This window comes from Xenopus tropicalis, chromosome 3 (assembly GCF_000004195.4).
Source record: "Xenopus tropicalis strain Nigerian chromosome 3, UCB_Xtro_10.0, whole genome shotgun sequence".
In the NCBI taxonomy this organism is placed as follows: domain Eukaryota; kingdom Metazoa; phylum Chordata; class Amphibia; order Anura; family Pipidae; genus Xenopus; species Xenopus tropicalis.
The window spans coordinates 79,098,498-79,125,141 of NC_030679.2; the positions used below are offsets into that span (position 1 = coordinate 79,098,498).

General features: G+C 36.2%; 1 protein-coding gene across 2 annotated transcripts; it reads left to right on the forward strand.

Moving 5' to 3' along the window:
* Positions 1-2,661: 2,661 nt before the first annotated feature.
* cd36 (CD36 molecule) lies at positions 2,662-26,195 on the forward strand. Of its 2 annotated transcripts, XM_018091925.2 has the most exons (14): positions 2,662-3,438; positions 7,610-7,841; positions 10,127-10,284; positions 14,217-14,361; positions 16,001-16,177; positions 16,974-17,065; positions 18,618-18,667; positions 18,854-18,923; positions 19,527-19,714; positions 20,882-21,000; positions 21,666-21,739; positions 22,801-22,855; positions 23,795-23,955; positions 25,695-26,195. In XM_018091925.2, exons 2-14 carry the CDS (start codon positions 7,722-7,724, stop codon positions 25,696-25,698), a joined length of 1,413 nt encoding a protein of 470 aa, XP_017947414.1. In that variant the 5' UTR covers positions 2,662-3,438; positions 7,610-7,721; the 3' UTR covers positions 25,699-26,195.
* Positions 26,196-26,644: the final 449 nt, after the last annotated feature.

The following is a 26,644-nucleotide window of genomic DNA, read 5'->3' on the forward strand; positions in this document are numbered from 1 at the left end:
GTTTAGAGATGTTCCAGAATTTTGTTTATAGCTTTGGTAACATATGAGTAAGCATCAAAAGTAAATGGTAATGCCTTATATTCCATTTTTTTTAGAACAGTTGTATGTGCATAAAATTATCTTATCTGTAGCATAAAGTTACTTACAATTTGAACTTAATGAATATTTATCAGTGCACTTACCAGTGACATCAGTATTTGCAGCCAAGGCTATTAACCTGTTTAAGGGGCATAGGACTAGCAAGTGATTGGACAATAAGTTGCGCTTACCTAAGGAGTAATAATTAGTCAGGATAGTGAGATGGCAGTCTAGGCCCCAAGAAGGAGTTCAATTGGGATAGTGACCTGTGCTGATGTTAGGGGAAATTGGGGGGTAGCAATCAGGTTAGTGTGAAGATCCTCAGTTACTGTCACTATATGACATAGTCAAGGTAGCTTGCACTTGACTGAGAAAGTGGAACCCATAATAGGATGCATAAGTATGCCTGCTGGGAGTTCAATGTCACTCTGCGTAAAGCTGTAGAGGCAGGTAGGTTGGGCTTGATCTGAGATGATAATGCCCGAGGTGGAAGAGAAGTGTCACAAGAGCAGCATGTTCATCAGTGACCCTCCTACATGTTAATATGTTTAAAAATTATTAGTACTTTTTTGCCCAAGTTAGAAGAGTAAAATATTGTTACCTTTAAATTCCAAATGCTACATGAGGTGACTATTGTATATTGGAGATACTGTAGCTTGTTAACATTTCTATAAAACTTGGATATAGGGCTCTAAGATCAAAGGAACACAAGGAAAGAGTTAGAATCCTTCCTATACACTGCATGATTAGAGAATTATTTTGAATTTCTTGCTGGCTCCCAATAAGTAATGTACAGGTATGGGATCCAGATCCCATGCATTTACAGTGGTCCAAAATACCTGTTTGTTAATAGGGCTCAATTTAAAAAAAAAAAAAAATTCCCCTGCCTTTAATAAATGGATAATGCCAAGAAGCCATGTGTACATATCTTTTTTGATATATCATGTCACAATCCCTAATAATATAATAAATAGTGGCATACCAGAACTTCAGCAAAAGGGACCTTCTACCTATCTGTAAGTTCACGCTTTTCTCTTTTTCACTTACTGCACACCGTGTTGGGTCATGACTGCATTGGGCAACATACATGCTGTGAGTTCTGCCCCTCCTGACATAACTAAAGAGCTGGTACTAAGCCTCCATTTGTTTAAAAGTCAAAAGGGATTCTGGGAACAAATTCCTTAAGGCTCTTAGGGGTTTACCCTATAGGCTTAAGCTTACCCACTGGGTTTTTAAAGCAGAAGCCAGGATAATAGCTGATCATATTCCCAACTACAGACCAGTTTCAGCCTTCTTGTGGCTCATCAGTGTAGTGCAGAGTTTTTTGATCAGCTTAGCTAGAGCCAGGAGTGGGGATTCACGAACAAGTCAAAAGGGTTGAGGAGACCGCCTCATACGTATGCAAATAAGTAAAAAGGGATTCTGGGAACAAATTCCTTAAGGCAAAACTGGTCTGTAGTTGGGAATCTGATCAGCTATTATACTGGCTTCTGCTTTAAAAACCCAGTGGGTAAGCTTAAGGCTATAGGATAAACCCATGTAAATGGGATTCTAAGAGATCCCAGAGTATTTTCTGCAAATAGTATATTGTATTTATTTTTGTATAAAAAATGTAGATGTTGGAAGGTATTCTTTATCTTGGCAGCACTAGATGTAGTTTTCAGGTATTATCTCAGTTCAGCCAAACTAACAACTGGTGAAAGATGTTTCAGCCCATAGAAGCAACGAATCAATCCCATCCCATAGAATACCATGGGCAATGATAGAAATGTACTTAATTTTTTTTTCTCCAGTGGATTCAATCAATATTGATATTCATCAAAATTACTTTGCAGAGCTGACATTAAATTTGAAACAGTGGTTTCCTTTTTATCTTGCTATAGTTATCAGCTACATGTTGTTAGTTGTGTGGCATGGCCCTAAAGATTTCATCTAGTTACTCAAGGTAAATGATTGATGATATGCCTGAATTCCAGGCATGCTGAACATTCCAGAGCACACTGAGCATGTGCCACGGATACTTCTAATAAAATCCATGTGGGGCAGATGCTCTCCTATGATTTGCTAAAGAAATTTGATGGAGAGGAATTATTATTATTCTGTAACACTGTACAATAATGTGTATATACATTGCTTAAGTATTTGGGTAGCTCTTCATGTTCATTCATTCATTGGTTTGTAGGGAAGAACTGACACTAAACTGGCATTTTCCATTTGAATAGAAATCAATACCTGCCACTATGGTTGTTCAAAGGTTAATAGTAAGGCTGCAGAATCCCCTTTATCACTTGGGAGTCCTTCTCCTCCTCTAACCCACTCCCTTACTCCACTTGGCTTACTGAGCATGCACAGTTCTTACCAATTCAGGTAACCCAACACATACTCTAGTCCAACAGCCAAAGAGGAGATGGTACTCTGCTCTAGCTGTGTACTCTGCTGGAGAAACATGTTTCTTTTTCCTAACTCTCCTGAGCTCAACTCAACTGTGTAAGCCTGCTTTCTTTATTGCATTTACAGCACACATTTGCTGTTTGCAGATATAAATGTCACTGAAGATGTGTGAGAGGGAAAATGGGTGCTGGTTGAAAGCTGCTATTTGTTTTAGGAAAATGTGATGGTACTGGCAAATGGGGGGGATATATGCACAAATGGTGTGGTCTGGGTGGGGGAGATGGGTCCAACTTATATACATGGTAGGAAAATGTGGGGTTTACATGTCATTTGAAGGGAACCATAAACCTTGAACTGGTAAACTAAGAGAACTATGAAAAGGTCAGCTTAACTGAACACAAACACACACCATCCATCCTTATTGCAAAGTAGCACTTTCTTATTGCATTAATGAATACCAACACTAGATGACACCAATGCGCAAGCTCTGCAGCAAAGGGAACTGCAACTAACTGAATTTCTGCTTTTCCAGTCCGATCTGAAATACTAAGTTATAAATACTAAGTGGCAGAGGTGCAGAAGATAAAGATTTTTACTGGCAAACATAACATTGTTTAAGCCCTTTGCAGATGTTTTGGTAATGTATTTTAATAAGTGAGATTCATTACTAACAGGTAATTGTTATTGTTTCCATTATACAGCACTGTTTTTTGAGTCTGCCCTAACCTTAAGGGATAGTCTCTCGTTTCCAAAATATTATTTTATATTTGTATATTATTTCATTTCCATGTGAATAGTATCCTGTATTGTACCATGTTATTTGTAATTTCAGAGGGTCAAGGTCTCCATTAGAAACATCTTTGTCCCTCTAGAGTTTGGAGATTCTGAGAATGCATCTGACCAGAAACCTACGTTTAAACTCAGAAATCGATGTCTGGGACATGAGTAAGAGAGGAGAACCTGTGCAAGGTGGGTGGTACAGTGAAGTAAATAGATTTTTTTAGGACACTGCTTAAACTTTAAGAATATCTAAACCAGTGATCCTCAACCAGTGGCTCAGGGGCAACATGTTGCTCACCAACCCCTTGGAAGCTGCTCTCAATGCCCCAAACCAGGTAGTTAGTTTTGAATTCCTGACTTGGTGACAAGTTTTGGTTGAATAAAAACAAAATTTACTACCATATAAAACCTCCTGTAAGCTGATAGTGTGCATAGTAACTACCTGATAGCCAATCTTAGCCCTTATTTGGCACCTCCATGAACTTTTATGATGCTTGTGTTGCTCTCCAAGTCTTTTTACATTTGACTGTGGCTCATGAGTAAGAAAGGTTGGGGACCCCTGATCTAAGGGCACCTGCCTTAAAATTTAAGTCTAATTTTTTGCCTTTTTAATGAAACACCGTTTTTACCAGTGTGCTGTAACTCCTACTTACACATAACTGCTTTTCCTTTATTTGCCACTTATCACTGCCTGGAGAGGGACCCTCATGCACCCAAGAGGCCCCTTGCTAGAGTGATATAGAAAGGGTATTAAAGATGAGTATGGAGCAACAGTAGATTGGAGATAGTGGTCCTTAAAGTTGTAGTTCATCTAGTCCCTTAAGTATGATGTAGAGTGATATTCTGAGATGATTTGCAATTGCTCTATTTTAATTTTTTGGGGATTTTTTTAATTACTTAGCTTTCTATTTGGCAGTTCTTCAGTTTGTAACTGCAGCAGCTATCTGGTTGGTAGGGTCAAATTAACTCTAGCAACCAGGCACTAGTTTGAATGAGAGACTGGAATATGAATAGGAGAGGGTCTTAATGGAAAGATAATGAATAAAAATTGACAGATGCAAAGAGGCAAAATAGGAAGGAATCCATTAAAATATTATAAGAAATAAAAATGTTCCTATAAGAATCCATAGAATGTGCCTGTATTACTGGGGGAGTTTAGGGATCCATTTTCTCAATGCTGCCCCCCAGCCATATCTGCAGTTTAGTAATGGGAAAAAGGGGGACAGACACCTCACTGTTTTATTCAGTCACACTGGGCTGTAGGCAGTGCGGTCCTTTCATAGACCAATTACAAATGAAATCACTGCTGGAGCGTATGGAACAATTGTGGCCAGAATGGAACAGGACCCTAAACTGTGTTGGAGTGTCGCTTGAGGTAAGTAGTGCTTAGCTGGGGGGGGTTAGGGGGTGGCCCGAGTCTAGCCCACAATTCGAACTCTTTCTGATGCTGGGGTGCCCTCAGGAAATGCAAGAGAGAGTGAACCTGGGTCCCTCTGCAGTGAAGTCCTTGCTTTAGGTGAGAAAAGCCTGGAGTATACTAATCTCACTGTGTCTCCTACACTGGGGCTGAGAACTGCTCTTACTAAGCCTAACTATCACTTGCTAAATCATCATTCCCAAGGTCCTGATCTTCTGGCTAAATCCAGAAGTGAGAAGAGGTAAATCTAATTTAGCATGTCCCGTCCCAGTACCACTGTACCCGCTGTATTACTTGCATTCCCAAAGCCCACAGGAAACAAAGGTCTAGTCCACTTAGGAAAAAGCCCTTAATTATATAAAACATATTTGGATTACTGTTAGTAATAATAGTAATAATAAAATAGAGGAAAAATACAAATAAGAATGGTGTTTACAAAATATTTTAAAATGCTTTACTCATCCACCAAAAAAATAAAAAAACACTCCTTCCAATGCACTCTTCACTTCCTCATAATGTCATATTATCAAATATAGTCCTTTCTTTTCCTCTTCTGGTCTCTGCTTTTTTTAATAGCATGATGGGCAGTATCTAAACTGTTTGTCAGAGTTCTATCTATACTCATTTGCAACACTTACTTCAGTCCAGTCACATTGATATATATATATATATATATAAGGGCTATTATCATGTATTCAAGATTTATCCTTTAGCCAAATGTTCATTCTTCCTCTCACAGCATACATTCCTGCCATAAAGCAAGTCAGGGCTTCTGTTGTTTGCCAAACAATTAATAGAATCAAACAAGTTATACTTTCCTACTTACTTTTGCAATACTTTTGCAAACATAAAAAGTAGTGGTAGATTTTTCAGCAATAAACCAACGTCCATGATAAACCCCGTTGATTCTAGTCACTTACTGTGTAGGGGATATTATCATTTGCAAAATGCACATTTTTATTTCTGCAAAGGTTTATTCAGTTTACATCTTTTATGACATACTGACATTCCTTACACTGTTTCATAAACCCTCATATTTCTTCCCAGTTACTGGTATCCAGTGCACCTGTCTGCAGGGCCATATTTCAAAACTCACCACCCCCAGGCCGCCCCCGGTCCCACGCCCCCCCAGTGCGCATGCGTGCGTCGTGCCTGACCAGCGGTAGTGCGCAGGCGCGGGGGGTGGTGCGCGCATGCGCAAACAGCGGGGGCAAGCAAGCGCGCATGCGCCGTGGGCCAAAGTGCATACGGAGCAGTGGGGAGAAGTCCCCATTGCTCCGTATGGGAGCAGAAATTTTGAGATTATTGTGCGGCTGGGTGGCATGCCGCCCCCAGGTTTCTGCCGCCCTAGGCCCGGGCCTTTGTGGCCTCTCCACAAATCCGGGCCTGCCTGTCTGAAACCATTTTACAGGATTAATATAGGCTCATTTAGATCTGCTAGTGCAGTGCACAATGTTAACCACAATGCTTTTTTGCCTCTTACTCCAACACCTTTATGGCAAAGCACAGCATTGCATCTAACACCAATGCAGCTGATACAACAAAATCAACGTAATTGCACAAACATTCCTTCGTTACTTAGGCGCAGGTTGTGGATGCAATTTTAATAGCGGGCATGGTGTCACTTCCTGTGTTCGGCTTTAAAATGACATTAGCATGTTTTTGGATGCAAGTCTATAGATCACTTGCAAGTCTAAAATCACTGTGGTGTTCCATGTTGTTAAGCACCCCAAGCAATTCTATTTGTTTGCCTCACCCCTGGGCTGTTGCTCCTCTACGCCAATGTAGTATCCAGTCAGGATACTGTTTCCTTAGTGCCATGCAGACATCTTTTTCCCATCTACCAGTCATACCTGCTGGGCTTGAGCAAGCACATGCACATCAGAGAATTTTTTAAGGCAGTTTCAGTACTATTAATGTGCCCTGCTCAAATTAGCACCAAGGGACTCCTGGAAGGCCCAGAAATACAGTGATGTGGTGCTCAGCAAAACTAGCAGGGCTAGTGCATTTTTTGATGAAGGGGAGCACCTGCCTAGGGCAGGAGGTGAGTAACTTGAGGAACTTGACACCACACAATCATTTTAGCTGTTAGCTTTTCTTACAATAATTCAAATGTTATGGTTTGTTTTAACTGGGTGATTATACAAATATACATAAGCACACACACACACACACACACACACACATACTGTATGTATATATATATATATATATATATATATATATATATATATATATATATATATATATATATATATATATATATATATATATATATATATATATATATATATATATATATATATATATATGGTTTGTCACTGAGAAACATTGAGTGCTGGAAACATTGACATTTTTGTAAATAAAACACTTCTTTGTTTGACAAGTCTCCGTGAGTACTGTACTTTTTCTCTTTATAGTTCTCTTTACCTCTTTACAGTTGGCCTTACGGTTAAGGGTAGTGCTCCTCTTTGGTCCTGTATATATAACTGCAGCCAACAGAAAAGAGTACCAACAATCTCTGTTAAATTGTTTTTCACTGTAAAAGTGTTGATAATACAGCAGTACAACACTGCCAATTGTGAACATTGTTTTAATCAAAATTACTTATATATAGTAGAAGCAGTAGTGGTATGCCATTAGTTTCAAAAAGGAAATGAACATTCTTTTGATATACTCCTCAATATTAGCTATCACATAAAGTGAAATGCTACAATCTAAGTACATGGTTTCCCCAGACACTTTCTTAAAGATATATATATATATAAATATATATACAGTATATACAGTATTTGTAAACATGCTTGTAAAATGCCACAATCATAAGGCCATGCCTCTAATACCAGAGTATACTTCACCTTTTATCTTATCATTCTTGTGCTGTATTGTGTACTTTGACTTGAGATAAATGTAATATTCTTTTCCTTTCATCCGTATATTTAGGAGACTTAATTAGCCTTCCCAAGAACAGCATACGATCATTGTAAGAGCAACTAGAGGCTTAGCCCTCTCTCTCACACTACTCACGGTGCAGTGAAACAGAAGCTACTGTACAATGTGTTGCAGCACAAAATGCTGGTTAATTGTTGGATCTGTTATTGGAGGACTACTGGCTATTCTAGGTGGAATCCTTTTTCCTGTGGGAGATATGATTATCAATAAGGAAATTAGTACGGTACTGTAGCTCTAGATTATATACTTTATTTCATTTAGTATTATATTTTTGCCTTTCCTATTTTTTTATATTTTCCTTGTGTTTATTTGTCTTAAAATAACATATATATTGCATTCTAACCACATCCACACCGTAAATGTTTTAATAAGACTTTTAGCTATTCTGTAGTTAAATCATAAATGCTTGGTTCCTGGGCTTTTATCCTAATTTAGATCACCCAATCTTGAGACTACTAAAATCATTTAAACATTACATAAACCCAGTGGGGTTGTTTTACCACCAATATGGATTCATGCAGCTTAGTTACTATCAAGTACAATGTACTGTTTTATTATTATAGAGAAATAGGAAATTATTTTAATAAGTACAATTATTTGCTCTCCTGTAAATGGGAGTTTTCAGGATAAAACATACCAGTATTACATAGATGATTGATAACTTCTTTAACCAATATTGGGTGTCAACATCTTGGTTAAAAGACCACTACATATTTAAACTATACAGACATTAACACAGGTTAATTTACTGTGGGGTACCAACACCCCCAGGCTGGAGGTTTCTTCTTTATATAATGCACTGGCCCAGGATTCTTTCGTCTCAGCACTAAGATGCTATAGTCTCCTTTTCCAGACATCCGCAGTGATTTTACTTTGGTGCAGTAACCTATACCAACCAATTAACAAGTAACACTTACTGGTCACCTGTTTAAAAGCAAACATCTTATTGGTGACTGAGCCATGGCAAACGTATTGCTTTTTACCACATATGAGGGTTAGGGGGCTATTTATTATTGTGATGTTGTCCATAGCAACCAGACAAATATTTGCTTTTGTTTTCTAACTTGTAGGTGACTTTTCAATTCTAATTGCTAATTGGTTGCTATCACCAGTAATGTTGGCTTACACACTGTGATAAATATTCCCCTTAATGTATTAACTGGTCAACAAAGTGCATGGGCAGATGGCATTTTAAAACCTGCCTGATCCCAAATTGTGTATGGTGGCCCCTGATCCCAACTGATAACCATGTACTATGGATATTAGTTACGATTGAGGTAATATGCACATATGGTTTTATACAATATCACTGGTAAGTGTAGGGGCATCTTAACTGTACATTTGTAAAATGGTAGCAACAATGGTTGCTCTTCTGAGGAATTATTGCTATCCTTTATTTATATAGCACCAACACATTTTTCAGAGCTCCTTAAAAAAGATTGTGCATCATTGACATGAGTCTCTGCCCCCGGGGGAGTTTACAGTTCCTGTCACATTCATGTATCACCCACACCATGGTCAGCTGTATCGGGAGCCAAATAACCTGCTTCAATGTGCATATGGAGTGTGGGAGAAAAGTAGTATTCAAAGGAAACCCACCCAGAAACCTACTGTAACCAACTGTGCTAGCTTCCATAACCATTACATTAAAAATCAGCGGAAACAGTAGCCTTGGACATTCCAGTTAGCACAGAAATTTGCAGAAAGGTCTATCCAAAAGTATTGCTTTGTTACTGCCCACTCTTGAAATCCCTATGCTACAAGTTCTATTATATCAAAATAGGCTTTAGAGCTTGCTTGCTTGAGGATTCTTACTAAAGATATGCCAGTTTTTAAAATTATCCATTGTGGGTATATAACTGTGATTATTTTTTTCACTGTGCACTGCTTTAGTATATGAACCCTGTCATGTTGTCCTGATAAAGTAATGTTGAGATACTGTATGTCCAATTGACAAGTGACGTACAGATTAGTCTGAAATCTATAGATCCCCTTCATTCAGGTAAGGAAAATATCAATGCACATTTGGTGGGCCTGGCGCAAGCTGGAAATGAGAAGTTGAGGTTGAGATAGTGAAACCCATTCTTAACTACGGTCGAACTCTTTTAAAAGCCTTTTTAACCTAAACAAGAAAAGTGATTAAATAACATTATAGATGAATATTTATATATTGCTGTGTAATGAAACTACATATACCTTTATTTGCTAAAAAATATGCAACCCATTTTTTCCTACCATGATAATTTATTATCATATTTTCATTATCGTGAATTTTACAACATGATTGTCTTATACTAAAATCTTAATTCCTTTTTACTCCATTTTCATTCTCTTGTCTCCTGCACAAACTAGGTGAAAAATAGTTTATTAGCACTTTTCCTATTCATCTTGTATATATATATATATGTACAGTCATCATATCCAATCTAAGACTCCTCTTTTTGCACTCACATATACATCATAATGCAGGGGATTTTGCTGAAAGCCATTGTGTACTACTTTTTACAGGAAGCAGTAATTGAAGAAGGGACCATTGCCTATGAAAACTGGATAGAGGCAGGAAGTCCTGTCTACCGGCATTTTTGGATATATCATGTCACAAATCCTGATGAGATAATAAATGGAGGAAAACCAATACTTCAGCAAAAAGGACCATATACCTATCGGTAAGTAAATGAATGTTGTTGCTTAGTAACCATGAATATTGAACCAGTTTATTATTTGTGTTATGTTTTTAGCTGTTTACCATATCTTTAATAAATGCAATGCATGATAATTACATACGCATCTTAAGGCAACTGACTTTGGAGAAGGTCACAATATTACTAATATTAGTTCCTCATCTTTTGTGCCAAGACAAGTTACTGAAAGTTTTGTCTTAGAGCAATTCATTTAAAGGAACAGTAACACCAAAAAATGAAAGTGTATAAAAGTAACTAAAATATAATGTGCTGCTGCCCTGCACTGGTAAAAGTTGTGTGTTTACTTCAGAAAGTCTACTATAATTTATATAAATAAGCTGCTATGTAGCCATGGAGGCAACCATTCAAAGGAGAAAAGGCACAGGCACATAGCAGATAACAGATAAAACACTATTGTATTCTACAGAGCTTATCTGTTATCTGCTATGTAACCTGTGCCTTTTCTCCTTTTTTCCAGCTTGAATGGCTGCCCCCGTGGCTACACAGCAGCTTATTATATAAATGATAGTAGTGTTACTGTAGCAAACACACCAGTTTTACCAGTGCAGGGCAACAGTGCATTATATTTTTATTACTTTAAAGCTCTTTAATTTTTTAGTGTTACTGTTCCTTTAATATGGGACAGGCACAATAGTGATCTTAGACAAAATATAAAAAAGCCCTTAAAATGTATTATTAAAAGAAAGTGTCCTGGAATTCCAGAAACATGAAACATATTTATATTTGCATGTGACAGGCTTAAAATTTGAGCTGCTGTGTGATTGCAAAGGCTTACTTACCCTAGCAGGCTAAGAAATGATATTTCTGACATTCTCTGCACAGTAGTCAATTCAAATTGAATTGTGAGCACAACATTTTTATTTGTAGGCTGGAAAGAGGCAGAACAGAATTCGAATAATGAAAAAAATGCAAAAATACTAAAAATGAGACCATATAATATATTGTTTATTTAAAAGTGGATTTCCTGTAATACATCTAACATACTGTGCATGATTACATGAGAGTGTTAGGATGGTTTTGTTAGGTTTGTGAGATATGTATGTGCAAGTGTGTTTGCAATTGTGTTATAAAGTGTGTTCAGAAGTGTTATTATGAGTAAAGGTAAGGTAAATGCATGTTATTAAATGTGTCTCCCATCAGTGTAAGTAACTGCAGGACATCCCTATATCTCAGTGGCTGCTACAGAGGCGTGTTTCTGGCAGCCAATCACAGTGGTTCAGTGTGCAATATACAAACTGGGCCATACACTGACAACTTCTGCAGCACTGAATGTTATCTCTCTCTCTCTCTCTCTCTCTATATATATATACACAGAATGGGAGAGATATGATTTTTATGGACACTGGCTCTGCAATTGGATTCTGGCTGATGTTCTGCAATTTGCTTGGTGACCTGCCATTGCACTTTCATGACGCAGTAACCTTTCTTTCTGTTGATAAGCAGACAAGATAACTAGCCTAAGTTAAATGGCAGGAATTACAGAAACTTGACTTTTGCATTCTAATTAATCCAGTCTCCAGACTTTTTTAATTTATTAATATTGCATTTTCTGGTTTTATTTTAAAAGAACAAATAGCACTTGAGATAGCTTAATATGTTGCAGGAATAATACATCATTGAACTTTATACCCATAATATTCAAAGCTTCATTTTTTAAAATAACAATATGCAGTAAACGCAATTTATCGTGACATCTAAAGCTTAACAAAGTTGATTTCTCTAAAAGTATCATATCTTAGCACTGCCTTTTTCCATATGGTAGCAGGGTTAACTGATATTTAATATGCACTTAGCTCAGAACTGACAATGTTATACAAAGACATCACTGTCTCATAAAAATCCATTGAAGGATGACATCTGGCCGTTGGGCCTCCAGTTAAGCAGCTGTGATAAATATATAGTTGTCACTTAGCATTTTACTGGCCCAGCTGGAAAAATGTATTCATGCTGGAAAAAATGATTCTTGCTTTCAATGATATTAGCAGGGAGGATAGATAATGTACATCGGAGGCCAATTATCTTTCCGGAAAATGTGGCAGTTATGCGTATACACTATCCTTAAGATTTTATAGCAGAAAAAGGCAACTGAGGGGGATATATTTTCCACCCTCTATAATCACAGTCTGTTACGGTGGTGCTAGATATACTGTTATATTTAAAATAGCAATCTCTATGAATATTTCATGTTTATATGTTTCTGTTTGGAATGTCTCAAACAGTTTCTTAGAGCAGGAAATATGTAAGTTGGAAGAAAAAAACTCACATTTTTAAAATAGATTTTTGCAGAGATAAATCAGGAAATAATTACATTTTAAATATAGGCATAGCAGATGTCACTTGCCTTGATATAAATGCTTTAATGGACATGGAACTCCAATGTAACATATTTGAAATATTGATTTAATGTCATGCCACACTTAGGGGAAGATTTCTTTAAAAAATTAGTAAAATTTATCAACTCTTTTTGCCACAGATACTGTAATTTTTCGCTAACCAAAACAGTTGTGCATTTCGGGCTTTTCCTATAAGAGCTGACCAGGGCCACCATCATAACCCATAGAGCCCCCTTCTATTAATTTCAGTGTGTAATTAAAATGAATACCCCTGATTTGTCCCCAAACTTTCCCACACAACCTCTGCCCCTTTGCAGCCCATAACTTGGACCTTCACATGTGTCAAAGCCCCTCAGTAGCATGGGGCCTTTGACTCGTTTCCTCAGTTTCCTCCTGATTGTGGCCCTGCCGATGACAATTATTTCTTCCACACTGTAGAGAATGAGAAATCATGTACAGTTTGAGATTTGTTTTGCGTCAATGTTTTTTTCCAACACTTTTTGTAATAAAACAAACTTGAAATTTGAAAGCATATTTTGTATTAAAGAAAACTATGGGTGTAAGATATGTACATTTTTGAGTTATTTCCAGTATTTTTTAAACCCAGCATTGGTATTATCTTTAAAAAGTGATGTTTATGTTTCATTACTGCTATCATAAATGTCACATTTAACTTTTATATGCCGTATGCCAGACTGAGGACAGTGTTGATTTACTGAAAAAATGTACCTTCACCTTAGCATTTTTGCTGGCCAGGCAGCAGCTTTTGGGCCCATTAATATCTAAAATGTGCCTACTGATATACTGTATAATAAGAATTGCTATGATACAGTAAATGTTTCAAATAATGTCACCATTATGTGGCCCAGAATATCAAACTATTATGTAAATCTTTTGAAAAAATGTAAAAAACAAATAATAATGTCACCATGCATTTTCTGTAAAAAAAATTACCCATCATAGCACAGCACTAATAAAGAACGAATATTTCAACACAAAATTAATACAAGATTTTAGTCTTCCGGTAAGCAGGCGGCTGTTGGAGATAACATGCAAATTTGCCTTTCTGCTGAACAACAGTAGGTGGGGTTATTTAATATAAAGTGGAACATTTGTAACTGCTCTAGTCACCAGTCAGTAAGTAATATTTGTTGATCACCTGATCAAATATCTTATTGGTTGCAGTGGATTACTGTACCGGGCAAACTCTGTTTCTTTTACTACATATTGTGGAAAGGGATAATAATGTATTTTTATATGGGCAATGGTAATTGACTGGGTGATTTTCAGGTCAGTGAGTGGTTGACAAAAGCTCCCTTAATTATTCAAAAGCAATCACTTAAACTCAAGTACCCTTGGAAGTCAGGCAATTGTCACTCAAAATTCTGTAGTCGGCACTATAAAGTGACTTGTAAATGCCAAATAAATACATGTTTTTTCACCTGCCAACTGAGTTAGAAATCACATGGAAGACAAAACACCAGAGCACCATATGACCTACTGCATATTATTTTAGTTTTAACTTTTTATCTCATTTAACGCTTTTTTTCTCATAATCCAAAGTGTCCGTTATCTTCCTAAAGAGAACATCACACAACTTGAGAACAATACTGTCTCATATTGGCAGCCAAATGGAGCCATTTTTCAAAGAGAGGGGTCATATGGTCCAGAAGAGGACACATACACTGTTCTGAACCTTGCTGTTGCAGTAAGTAATTCCATTCCCTATAACCAAATCCTGTAGATAATTTTACTATCTGAGCAGGCTGAGTGTTTTTAGGCAGCCATCTTCTATAGCGGTTACTGTTTTCTACTGTGTTCTAATATTTGTTTTGCCTAATGCATATCTATTTGTGGTACAACACTCACCAATGGGCAAACTGTCCCCCTTAAAATACAGATGTTGTTGGATGTCAACTCCAGCAGCCCTTGATAACCCTCAGCTCACAACAGATACTGGAAGTCATAGTTCAAAAACTTTTAGCTAATCACACATTGGCCCTCTGGCCTACACTGTACTAGAATTATTTTTTCTACAATGTGTGGCTTTCTTTGCCAATATGGAGACAATAGGAATGTGCTCACACTAAAATAGATAACATTTTAGCCACAGATTTGGCAAATGACTGTTTCAGGCAGAGAACCCTCCATTCACTACAATTATTTTGCACAAAGAAACAGGCAGCTACACCTCTATCTATCTATCTATCTATCTATCTATCTATCTATCTATCTATCTATCTATCTATCTATCTATCTATCATCATCTATTATATCTGCAGCTGGTTGGAAAAATGTAATGACTGATTAGTTGCTATAAATTACTCCCCAGGTGCAAATTTGCCCAGTGTTTATAAATGACCCCCACCAAGACCAGCCATCCCACATAAAGGAGTCACCTGTAATTATACTCCCAACAAGGGTGGAGTTAGGCATGGAGTTGGGTAGTAATGGGGAGTGCCAGGCATGATCAGAAGGGTGGGCATGGCCAAAATCAGCTATAGTTTTGGTTACCTGATGGTTATATAATTATATTATTCCAGTTGATAGGGGTGACTCCTCCCTAGTCATGCTTGGTATCCGTAATCAGGCTGCATACTGACTCTCTTCTTGCCTAACTAACTGCTCCTTCACTGTCTCTTTTGCTAACAAAACTCATCTCCAGTTCCACTTAATGTAGGCAGGCCTCAAGCTTCATTCACTCATATATATATCTCTCTCTATATATATCAACTCCTTTATTAACGGCTGATATCTCTAACCGCATTCTAACAATCTCCAACTGGATGAATTAATCAAACTGAACCTAATAGAAACGTAACTAATAATCTTTCCACCTAAGCCTTATCCTATTCCCCATTTTACTATCCTTTACTATCTCTATTGATGGCATGTTTATCAACTCTGCAGGCTGTCTGGGAGTAGCCTTTGTCTCCTCCATCTCCTTGTCTGATCATTTAAATGTGACTGTAACTATGTTTTATATTTATATTTTATATTATAGTATTAAATTATTATATTTTTATAGCTTAATAAATACATACATACATAACAAGAGCATGTAATTTTCAGTGGGAGTAAAAGAGCAATGTTTTGCTCTTATTAAAAGTGATCTTTAAAAAGTTACTAAAAATGGGAAATTTTACAAATATGATTAATTTATCTTTAAGATAATTCAGTCTGTAAATGTCTGTAATTATTTGTAATAGATTTTTCCCACCAGTAATGACTGACATTTATGCACACAAAGGCCTGTATAAATACATTACACTCTTTATTTTACAACTTTTTTTGTGTAAAATATTTTAGACAACTCTAACAACTGTTGCTTTTTGTTTTTGTTTTAGGCAGCGCCTGCTATGTTCCCGGCTCTTCAAGGACTTTTAAATGCCATTATTAAAAGTTCAAATTCATCCTTGTTCCAAGTCAGAAGTGTAAAAGAGCTGTTATGGGGCTATAGAGATCCATTTTTAGAAAAAATTCCAATTGATAGCATTGATAAAACCACTGGACTATTCTATCCGGTATGAATACAGTTTTAGTGACTGGGTGTTATACACTTTAGTGTGTATATAGGTATAATTGCAAGTGACTTCATCTTCTTTAACGCACACTGACAGCATGCAGTGAGCAACTGCAAAGGGGAGATTCACAGATTTTCAAGGTTGCAAAAAAATGTGCAGCTAAACTCATATAACCTCTTTCCTACAATTGAGCTTGTTTCCATGATCATTAGGGTAGATAACATATAGCATATGTCTTTTCAAGTCAAACTTGGTATGTATGCTTTTCAATGTAGCAAGGATTATTCTGTATTATGAGAGGGTGATTGTGAAATTGTGCCCTTCATGTGAAAATATAATTAAAAAGAATGGAGCTGATTTCAGTGTTGTATTTGATATATAAATGATGAGAAGGTTTTCACAAGTTTATCAGATTGAATAGAGGTTTGCTGCAATTGTGCCCTAATGCGGAAGAATCTGCTTATCTTGACAGAAGGTAGTTCTATCAAGATAAGCAGATTCTTCCGCATTAGGGCACAATTGCAGTGAACCTCTATTCAATCTGATAAACCTATGATAGCAGATGTTATCATACAGAAATTAAGAACTTTGCTCTTATATCTTGCAATCCATTTATTATTCAAAGTTATCTAGGTTAATATTACGTAAGAAACAAGCGCTTTTCCAAGTTTTTTTACTGGTTTCATCTTTCCAGTGCTGAGTCATACTTATAATTGAGTGTAATTTCTACTTGAATTCTGTAACTTAATCCTTGTACTATCTGCTGATGTAAATTCCCTTTTCATTTCTTTTCCAGAATAATGGAACGGCCGATGGTATTTATCATGTTTATAATGGAAAAGGAGACATAAGTAAAGTTGCCATCATTGATAGATATAAGGAAGCAAAGTAAGTAATTTAAATTCTTTTCTTATATTTCTTCATTTACAAAGTCAGCTTCATCGATGAAACAAATAACTCATTGCTAGAGGTTGCTTTGCTTTTTTAATTTATTTTACAATCAAGACTTTAACTTACCTGGTCTATTTCTATACCAAAACATTTTTGTAGAATGCAATTTTTGTTTGGCTTTAAGTCAGACGGTGCTGTGTGTACATTTAGGTATATTAATATTTGTGTTGATTGTTGTATCTTTTATATTATGTACTCCTACCTAAGTATCAAAAGGATAATAGTTGGTAGAGTTAATAAAACTATAACACTGTGAAAGCATTGCATTAAATGTTCCCAAAAAAGAGTAGATCCAAACATAATGCATGGGCCATGTTGGAAATATTTCTACCAAAGCGCTATAGAATTGTGTTTTTGGAGAAACATAAGGAGTATCCAGTTACAATAAAATTGCAGTGTCAAAAATCTCTTTACTAGAAGCACATAAATAATTTGGCTTGTTACAAAATATAAGATGTTAGCGCTATATATGAAGAATGCCTCCTATTACTCACTTAACACATGTGGCTTGCAGTGGTATAACTAGATGTTACTGGGCCGCAGAGCAATTTCAATTTAGGGCCCCAAAATATTGTTAAGTTGACCTAATCCACCAAGATTTATTAAAATTTCTAATTAATTAGGGTTTCAATGGGCTCTCTACACTCCTGGGCCCCCCTGGGGACTACTGGGTCTGCTTCCTCTTTAGTCATGCCTCTGGCTGTTTATAAGAAAGGTTGAGCTTTATATGTAAACATAAAAATAGAAAATTAAGGGTTCATTTATGAATGCACACAAGTGTGGGAGCTCTAAAATGGACACAATGGAAAGTGCATATTGAAACAATTAATTTAGGTGCTTGTGTGAACATGCCCCTGCTCTTTCACAGTTGCTAATACTTCCATTCTGCTCCTTCTGATGAAAAATGCACACATTCTCTTGACGCTGGGGAACCCTAGAGGTGTGTCAATTATACAAATGCAGTATTAAGTGTAAAAATTTTACCCAAAATTGCTCCTAGTACACTCCACTTTTTCATAAATTACCTATTTTTCAGTATGCAAATTTGTCCAAATTTGTACCAATCTGGTAAACAGGTTAGAGGATTCACCTCACTAACTATTTGGTAGAGGGCCTTTTCAACTTAAAATATTACAAAATATGGTATTTCTTCATCTATTTGCTTCCTATCAGCAGAGTGAAATAAAATCACAATCCTTATATAAAGCGAATCCTAAAGTCAATGCCAAAAAAAACTATCTAAATAATAATAAATAATAAATAAAAATAAATAATAATAAAGCAAGGATTCTCCCTTCGTCAAGCCTCTTGGGTCAAACTGATTGGATAAGTCCATTTTAGCAGTTTCCAGAACCTAAATTTCTTTGAGCAATATATTTGCCATTTATTGCATTTATCCGTGGTTATTTCACAAAATATAAAACAAAATGGTTACACAGATTTTCTACCATTATCCCTTTAGAACCTAATTAAAGTTCTCTTTTTTTAGAGCACTCCCATACTGGAATGATGATTTCTGTGACATGATTAATGGTACAGGTAGGTACAAACACATCATACACACAAATGTTTTATAGTGTTCATTTGTTTAATGCATTTTCAGCATAAAATCTAGACAAAGTACAGTATTGTGATAATGGAACTCTGACACACCGTTTATCATTTATGATGATTCACTTATTAAGCACATTAGAGTTCCTCATATGTAAATACTGGATTTTTCAGATGCTGCTTCATTTCCTCCTTCTGTTAAAAAAGATAAAAGACTCTACTTTTTTTCTTCTGAAATATGTAGGTAAGTGCCTATTGGGTTAGCACTGTAGAATTATACTACTTATATCTTGTGTAGATGAAGACACTGATGTATATATATAGATCACTTCTACTTAAACATCATTTCATTCACAAAATAGAATCGGGTATAAAAGGTGCCCTGTGAAAAGCAACTAATGTTATTTCAGGTGATAGAGGTGACAAAGTGAAACCTTGGAGACCAGTTATCAAATGAATCTGGTGAATATGTTTTATAAAATAAGTCCCAAAGAGCTGTACAAATGCACAAATAATGTACTCAGCTCTCCATCTATTTTTTTACTCTTTCTGATAGGTAAATTACTTGGATATTAGGGTCTATAAATGGAACTGGTTTTTGTTATAGCCCATACAGAGACATACCAATATACTATGCAGCATAGTTACTCCCGTCCTCTAAGCAGGAATTTCTGCCTTAAAAAGTGCTTGTAGACTTCTACAGCCTCCAGATAGAATTACATTAGGGCCTTATCCCAAGCTAAGGGTAATGAGTGACCCAGAGCTGCAGAGCCCTTAGTAGGGGTGTAGGACATTTGACAATTTGATGATTCTATAATTTTTAATAACAAGTTTTATTTTGCAACAGATCTATTTATGGAATATTTGAGAAAGAGTATATGGTGAAAGGAATAAAGCTGTATCGGTTTGTGGTAACAGAAGATGCGATGGCATCACCTACAAAAAATCCAGATAACCACTGTTTTTGCAAAGATTTTCAGCTTTCAAGAAACTGTACTGCCGCCGGTGTTCTGGATCTCAGGTCCTGTCAAGGGGGTAAGATGCACTGAAATCTTAGAGTGTTTGTATAATATGCATATTCATTCTCTTAGATTCCACTGGATCCCATTACATTTGTAAACTACGGTGCCCATTAAAGAGGTGGTATATAAAAATATACCGATTCTCAGGGCTCTCGGTAGGATGTCTTGTCTTATGTCTTGTGTGATCTTCGGTGCTGTTCAAATATCCGCATATATGCAGCTCCCTCTTAAACAATCCCTTTGATTGGCTCTCAAAAATGTGTACGGATGCAAAAATGGAAGCTCATGGAAAACACAAAAATAAAACACATATAGTGCAGATTGTAAAGTCAAAACTGACAATGGTGTGATGTGTTTACACACCCACTTGTGCTAACGATATATATGCTCACCAGATATCAATGGATAAGGACCTTAATAAATAAGGTTGAACTTTGATTGAAGGTGAAGCCAGGATCCTCAATAGGATGTAACAGAAAAAGAGAACAAGGGATAGTGTAATAACGTTTATTAAGAATAAAAGCTGCAGAGTGCAGACTACTCATAATTTGGAAAAGTAAACAAGGCAAAAAACTCATCGCATTTTGCGTGCTGAACTGCACGCTTCCTCAGGAGCCCATTAAAGAGTAGGCCCACTTGAAAATCTCCTGGCTTACACAGGTTACTCTTTCATTTTCTTCCTGCTGTTTTGCTAAAGTCCAATGCTGCTATCCCCTATAAGTACATGAATATATTAGATTTTGGAGAAGACAAAATGAAGCACAGGCATTTGGCACAACATTGTGTCATAATTAGTGGACCTCTGTGAATAACACTGCATCTGCTGCATCAACCCAAAGCCAATAGAGGGAGAAGGGGGGATTGTTTATACTAGGGAACAGCATTAAAATAAGAATTGAAAAAAAAAAACTCTTAAAAACATGATAGGAATTGTGCTGTGAAAAAGGATTCCCAGTGTAAACCTGCGTCCCTATTGCAGTTAGCTGCTCCTTCTCTACACAGTACCTTACCTGTAAGAACTATATTTGATTGTCTGAAAATGTGCAGTTTGTACCAGTGAAGGGTAACAGTACATTATGTTAAAATGAATTAAAACCCCTTTCAATTTTTGGTGATACTGGTCCTTTAAATTTGTTCAACGCTTAATTTACATTATTATCATTTGTCCACTTTGCTTTAGGAAAACCGATTTTCCTTTCTCTTCCACATTTTCTGTATGCAAGTGACTACCTCCTTGATTCTGTGAGTGGCCTAAAGCCCAACAAAGAAGAACACGAGACCTACATAGATGTTGAACCAGTAAGCTAAAACTCCAGTTTACAGTTTCTGGTACACTGTTTTATTCATATGCTTAAAGGGGCATTAAACCCAAATATAAAATTTTGCATGATGAAAGAAAAGGTAATTCTAAGAAACATTTAATTATGCATAAATTAAATGTTTTTTATTATTATTAATATTATTAATATTTGTAAATGTAATTGGCAGTTGTACGTGCCATGTCTACCTTTTGCTATCACCTACACTACCTGTATAACTGAAGTAGTAGCATCTGTTCTCCTCCAGACTTCAGTTTAGACAATACCTTGGACACTTTTGTCATTCTCCTTCTCTATTTGGGTTTATGTCTCTTTGATCATTTGGTCATTTCTGAGAGGTGCTTTATTAGCAAAATATGAAGCTAACTGCCACCATATATGGGGCAATTGCAGTTGAATTAGTTGGCTCTATTTTCGGAAAACAAGCTTCTGCTGCACAAAAATGGATGCAATAATAGGTAATTTAGCAGTGCTGTATAACTTTTTGTATTGAGGCTTTTCATTTGAGACAATATGTTTCTTGACCTTTCCTTGTCCTTTAAAATAATTTTCTGTGTTTTTCATTGTTGTGGATATTTTCTACCTTTTCTATTCTTCTATAGTAAATGGCACACAGAAATGTAAATCAATACTTGCTTATTTCAGATAACTGGATTTACAATGCATTTTGCTAAAAGGCTACAGGTCAATGTAATGATTCAACCTACAGACAAAATAGAGTAAGTATCTAGTTAATTATTTATAGTAACATAATAATTTAGGCTGAAAATAAAATGCTCTACAAGTTAATCTGGCAGTATACAAGCTGATAGTGACTGCTGACTTGGTTTATTGGATCTTGTATGAAACCAGATCAATGTTCAGGGTTCTGCCAGATATTTATTGTGCAGTTTTTGGGTCATAGATGCAGTCTTTCTTGTATGGATATAAAAAGGCTTTCCAAATTTTTACTGAAACACAAAACTTCTATTGGGTCAGTCTAGTGTGAACTGGGTCAAGTGATTGTCCGAAGATTCACTATTTATTGACCGTGACAAATATGCTGACCTTTGTATAGTAAGCTTTAATTCAGGGGACAACCATAAGTTTTAAGTAGGTCAGATGATAATGTTGATGCACATAATAAACATCACTCTCACCACAGAACATTGCAAAATTACAGTCTTGAGCTTCAAGCTCACTGCTTTTGTGATCCTAAGATCTCTTGTTATCATATTTATGCTGCCTGTAGTGGACAATGGTGTTTGTGATATCATGAGAGGGGATCACCATGCAAGAGCAGTGCCTGACCTTTGATTGATCATGGGCTAACCAAAGACACCAATGGTTTATATATATGGTAGAAGCAATTATTTAAATGAAAGTGTCCCCCACTTTACAAAATGCTGCAAAAGAAGAAATCATATTGCAGCTACAAATTGCACTGAAGCTTTAATAACATTACCCTATTAGTGGTTTAATGCATTAATGCGGTTGGCATGTGTTTGTGTTCAGGATGCTATTATGATGTATTCAGCAATTTGTAGATTGAAAAGCTCTGGATACATCATATGTGATATAACTTAAATGTCAGCATTCTCTTAAAGGCTGAGGGAAGGCTATGTATCTCAGCCATGGCAGTTCTTTCCCACATTGCAAATATATATGAGCAGTAACAGACCTGTTTGATGTATGTTGGCCAAGAGGCCTGCTGTTGCTGCATGCTGCTGCATGCATTTCTGAAACTATCAAAAAAATAATCAGTAATGGAATTATTGCTTACGAGTGATTTCTCTTGCAGAGTAATGTCTAAACTGCAGTCAGAGTTAGTGTTCCCCGTTGCATGGTTAAATGAGGTGAGTACATTGTAGAAATAAAAGTATGTTTTTGGTTTTCTACAAAATCTGTTTCATTTTCTCTTTTTCTTACTCTTTCATGCATATATTAAGCAAACAAATATAGTACAACAGGTTTTATTACTACAAAAGTGTCATTATTTCATAGCATTATATCAGAACACTTATACCATATTATGGGAAAACTAAAACAAAAAGTTTTGTTAGTGCAAAGAAGAAAATCTTTATATTGAAGTCACTTAGAAAACTTAGTTCGTTGTAGCCAGGCTATTATTTCTTTTTTTTATCTGATTCCCTCTTATCTGACTGATGTTTTTCAGATATTCATAGAGCTTTTCATGTCATATAGTAAGTTTCTAGCATCAACATCTCTAGTCGTAAAATTACCTGAAGGTTTGTTAAAAGAGAAAATTGTTCATGTCAAGCCAATTCAACGATAGAAAAAGCTGCCACCTGAAAGGACAAGTCAACACAAGAAAACATAATTCTAAGCAACTTTGCAATATACCTTCATTACAAATTTGCAATGGGTTTTGACTATTCATATATATATATATATATATATATATATATATATATATATATATAGTTACTATTAGAAGTAGTGTTTGCCAGTCTTTTTCTATTCTCTACCCTGGTGGCTCTGATATTTGAAACAATGGGGCCCATTTACTAAGGTTTTCTGAGAAAAATTCAGTTGTTCAATATATGTTTTTTTTTTTTTCAAGATTTACGTATGTGTTTTTTGTCAGTATACAATTGTTTTGGTTTCCGGTGTTTCACAGTGGCCAGCAGGTAGTGGGTCAGTACAGTAGATAATTTCAAGAAATGTGGGATGTCTTTTTACCAAGAGCAAGTAAACCAGATCAATATCAGTAGCTTGTATTTCAGAATCAGAAATTAGTTTTGTTAAAATTTACACAATTTTTATATTTTTAGACTGCACTTATTGGGGATGATTCTGCAAACATGTTTAAATCCAAGGTAACTACCCCTATGAAGGTGGTAGAAATATTGCGGATAGTACTGCTTTGCGTTGGATCAGTAGTTTTTCTTGCCTGCTCTATTACCTTGTGTGTGAGAGGCTCCAAAAAACAAAGGTAAGATTTCTAGTACAATGGTATCTTTTATGTGTCTGTCTCCACAGGACTAATTTATTATATATCCAGTGAAATTGTTGCCATTTTTAGCGTAAATCATTTGTTGTAAAAAAGCACTAGGTTTTCCCTTGCTGTAGTTTCTCCTATATGGTGCACTCTATGTATTATAAGTGAAACCACAAATTGTTTATCAGAAAGGTCTATGTAAATACAACCATAAGCACCCACAGAAAAGCTGCACTGAGCCCTCTATCAAAAGAAACACATGATTTCTTGTCTCCTTTTTTGTAAACATGCTGTTCAGGTATCTGACTTCCTCTCTCATTAAAATCCTTTATTCCCATGGCCAGAGTCTGTGCAGTTCTCTCCTCTCTCCCCTCTCCTGCTCCAACCTCCCTTAAGAATACTAAGAACTCCCTCACCCCTCCCTTAGGATTGTGTGATCTAAGCTATAACGGCTAGACTGCAAACAGGAAGCTACTTAAAATGGCAGCTGCTATCTTAAGCAAATGTGTGCCTTGGCCTGTTTGTGTGCACTGTGACTCAGGGGGCGGCCATTAGTTCTTAAATTGGCAATTTTCTATTTAGGATAGGGGGTATAGTTTTCCTTTAAATGCGACGAAAGTCATCTATACAATGGGCCACCATCGGGCAGGGGGGGGGGGCAGCAAAATCACTCCCAGGCCTGTCAGAGGGAGGGCCCAGCTAAGTATTAAAAGTTATGTAAATCACATAACTTGTAGTGTAGAAACTTTTTTTTAACACTTACATAATTTATGAACTCATGCAAAGCTTACATGACTTACATTGAAACTTATGTAACTTATGCATCAAGCAATGATAACTCAGAGCAGTGTGACCTTAATGTATAATCCATTGCCCTCCTAATGAATTGATTGACTTATTAGCACATTAATTAATGAAACTATTTTAATGAGCTTCTTCTTACAGAGTAACATCAACTGTTTATAATGTAATCTGTTTACAGAATTATATTTCCTGCATGGAATGCCTAGTGATTGGACACCACAGTTATATTATTGCCCCCTTAATTATGGGAAGGAGACAATTTCCAAGTTAAACCTTTTCTCCTAGCATAGCCTTCCTAAAAACTTTTAGCTGGTCTTTTGGGTAGCGCATACAAGGGGCATGGCCAAATATTTTGGTACTATGTGCTTGTGTTCATTGGGGCCACAGAAAACGGGGCCCTAAGATTTTTGGTGGCAGCCCTGCCTATATATGATACACAATTTGCACAATTTGGTAACCAGGACAGCAGCTTGACAGCCATTCTCCCGGTCTTTGGCTATGATCAGCACCAAGTTGTCTTGCCCTGCCATGATCCTGGCCCCAGAGAGCTTCAGAAAGGCTGTCAAGTGGTGAGAAGTGGCCACTACCAATGCCATTGTGGTTTTCTGTCTTTTTTTAACAGGTACTAGCATATAGGGCAGAATTCTGATGGCTCAAGATTGACTTATGAATATTTACCAAAAATTTTTTTCAGGGGAACAATGAAATGGCTGCTTTGCTTAATATAAGACTAATTCACCACTGAAATAACTCTTTAGAATTAAAACAACTGTTAACAGAAACATCTGGTCAACAAAACAGCAGGTCAGAATTTGTTTAGTTCTAGTAGTACTAGTCCTAGTCAGGGTTAATATGTAGGTATAATTATGTTCCACAGGACTAACTATATTAAAGATCAGATTTGACTCAAAGATAATTTTATGTTTTAGGTAAACATGCATATCAAGTCAGAAGGACAGCCCAGAAACCAAGAAAAACACAGGAGTAATCATTCTACGTGGTAAATCATACAGCTAGCCCTAATTTGGTATGGATTCAATCACATCCAGAAACTGCAAGGATTCCTCTGTATGTTTTAACTCATAGAAATAAAAAGGTGTAACCGATGTACTGTGTCTGTAAAATGCATTTTGATATGAAAACTGAATATATTTCCCATTGTGAAAAATCACTTCTGTACCATAAAATACTTGTAAACTGGACTTAATTTTACAAGAAAAGTTACTCACCAAAAGTCAATTCTTATGAAATGAAAAAGTCATTGAGGAAAAAAAGGACAATAACGGAATTGAAATGCAATATCCAAGGCATGAAACAATCTCCATGTGCATTACAAAAAACCTGAAGTTTTGGGGTCGCACATTTTGGTTTTAAATATGTGATATTAAAAAACTAACAATATTGTAAAAAATAAAAAGTGAACAATTGTTTGTATTTTGTTTTTATATTTTTAAAGATGAGCTGTTTAATTGAGTACCATTTTAAATGGTATATACAGCAGCTCTAGTGCATTTTTTGGAAAGATTAGTGCTTCCTTCACTGGTTAATAATTTACCTAAAGTATCCTTTTTTTATTTAGGGCTATTTTAGGGCTATCCTTGGCTTCTTCTTTATACTGGTGTCAATTGTTTGGTAATATTTCCTACAATTTTTATCTTGGCTAAACTTGGCAGTGTATTGCTCATTTACCAAACCCTTTACACTCAGCAAAAATAAACTGTATATGATACTCAGCGCTCTAAGTGGTCTGTCACCAATATAAATCTTCTATTAAGTATTAGGGAAGTTGCTTGCAGCTTCCTCTTGACAAAACCCCTTTTTGGATGGACTTTAGCCGTATTCATGTGTGATAACGCTTTACGCATTCCTTTACACTCAG

Excerpts from the sequence above, each read along its gene's own strand:
- cd36 (XM_018091925.2), top strand. The coding sequence starts at position 7,722 with ATGTGTTGCAGCACAAAATGCTGGTTAATTGTTGGATCTGTTATTGGA. Across the intron at positions 16,178-16,973 it reads CCACTGGACTATTCTATCCG|AATAATGGAACGGCCGATGG; the intron begins GTATGAATACAG and ends TTTCTTTTCCAG. Across the intron at positions 19,715-20,881 it reads TCTCAGGTCCTGTCAAGGGG|GAAAACCGATTTTCCTTTCT; the intron begins GTAAGATGCACT and ends ACTTTGCTTTAG.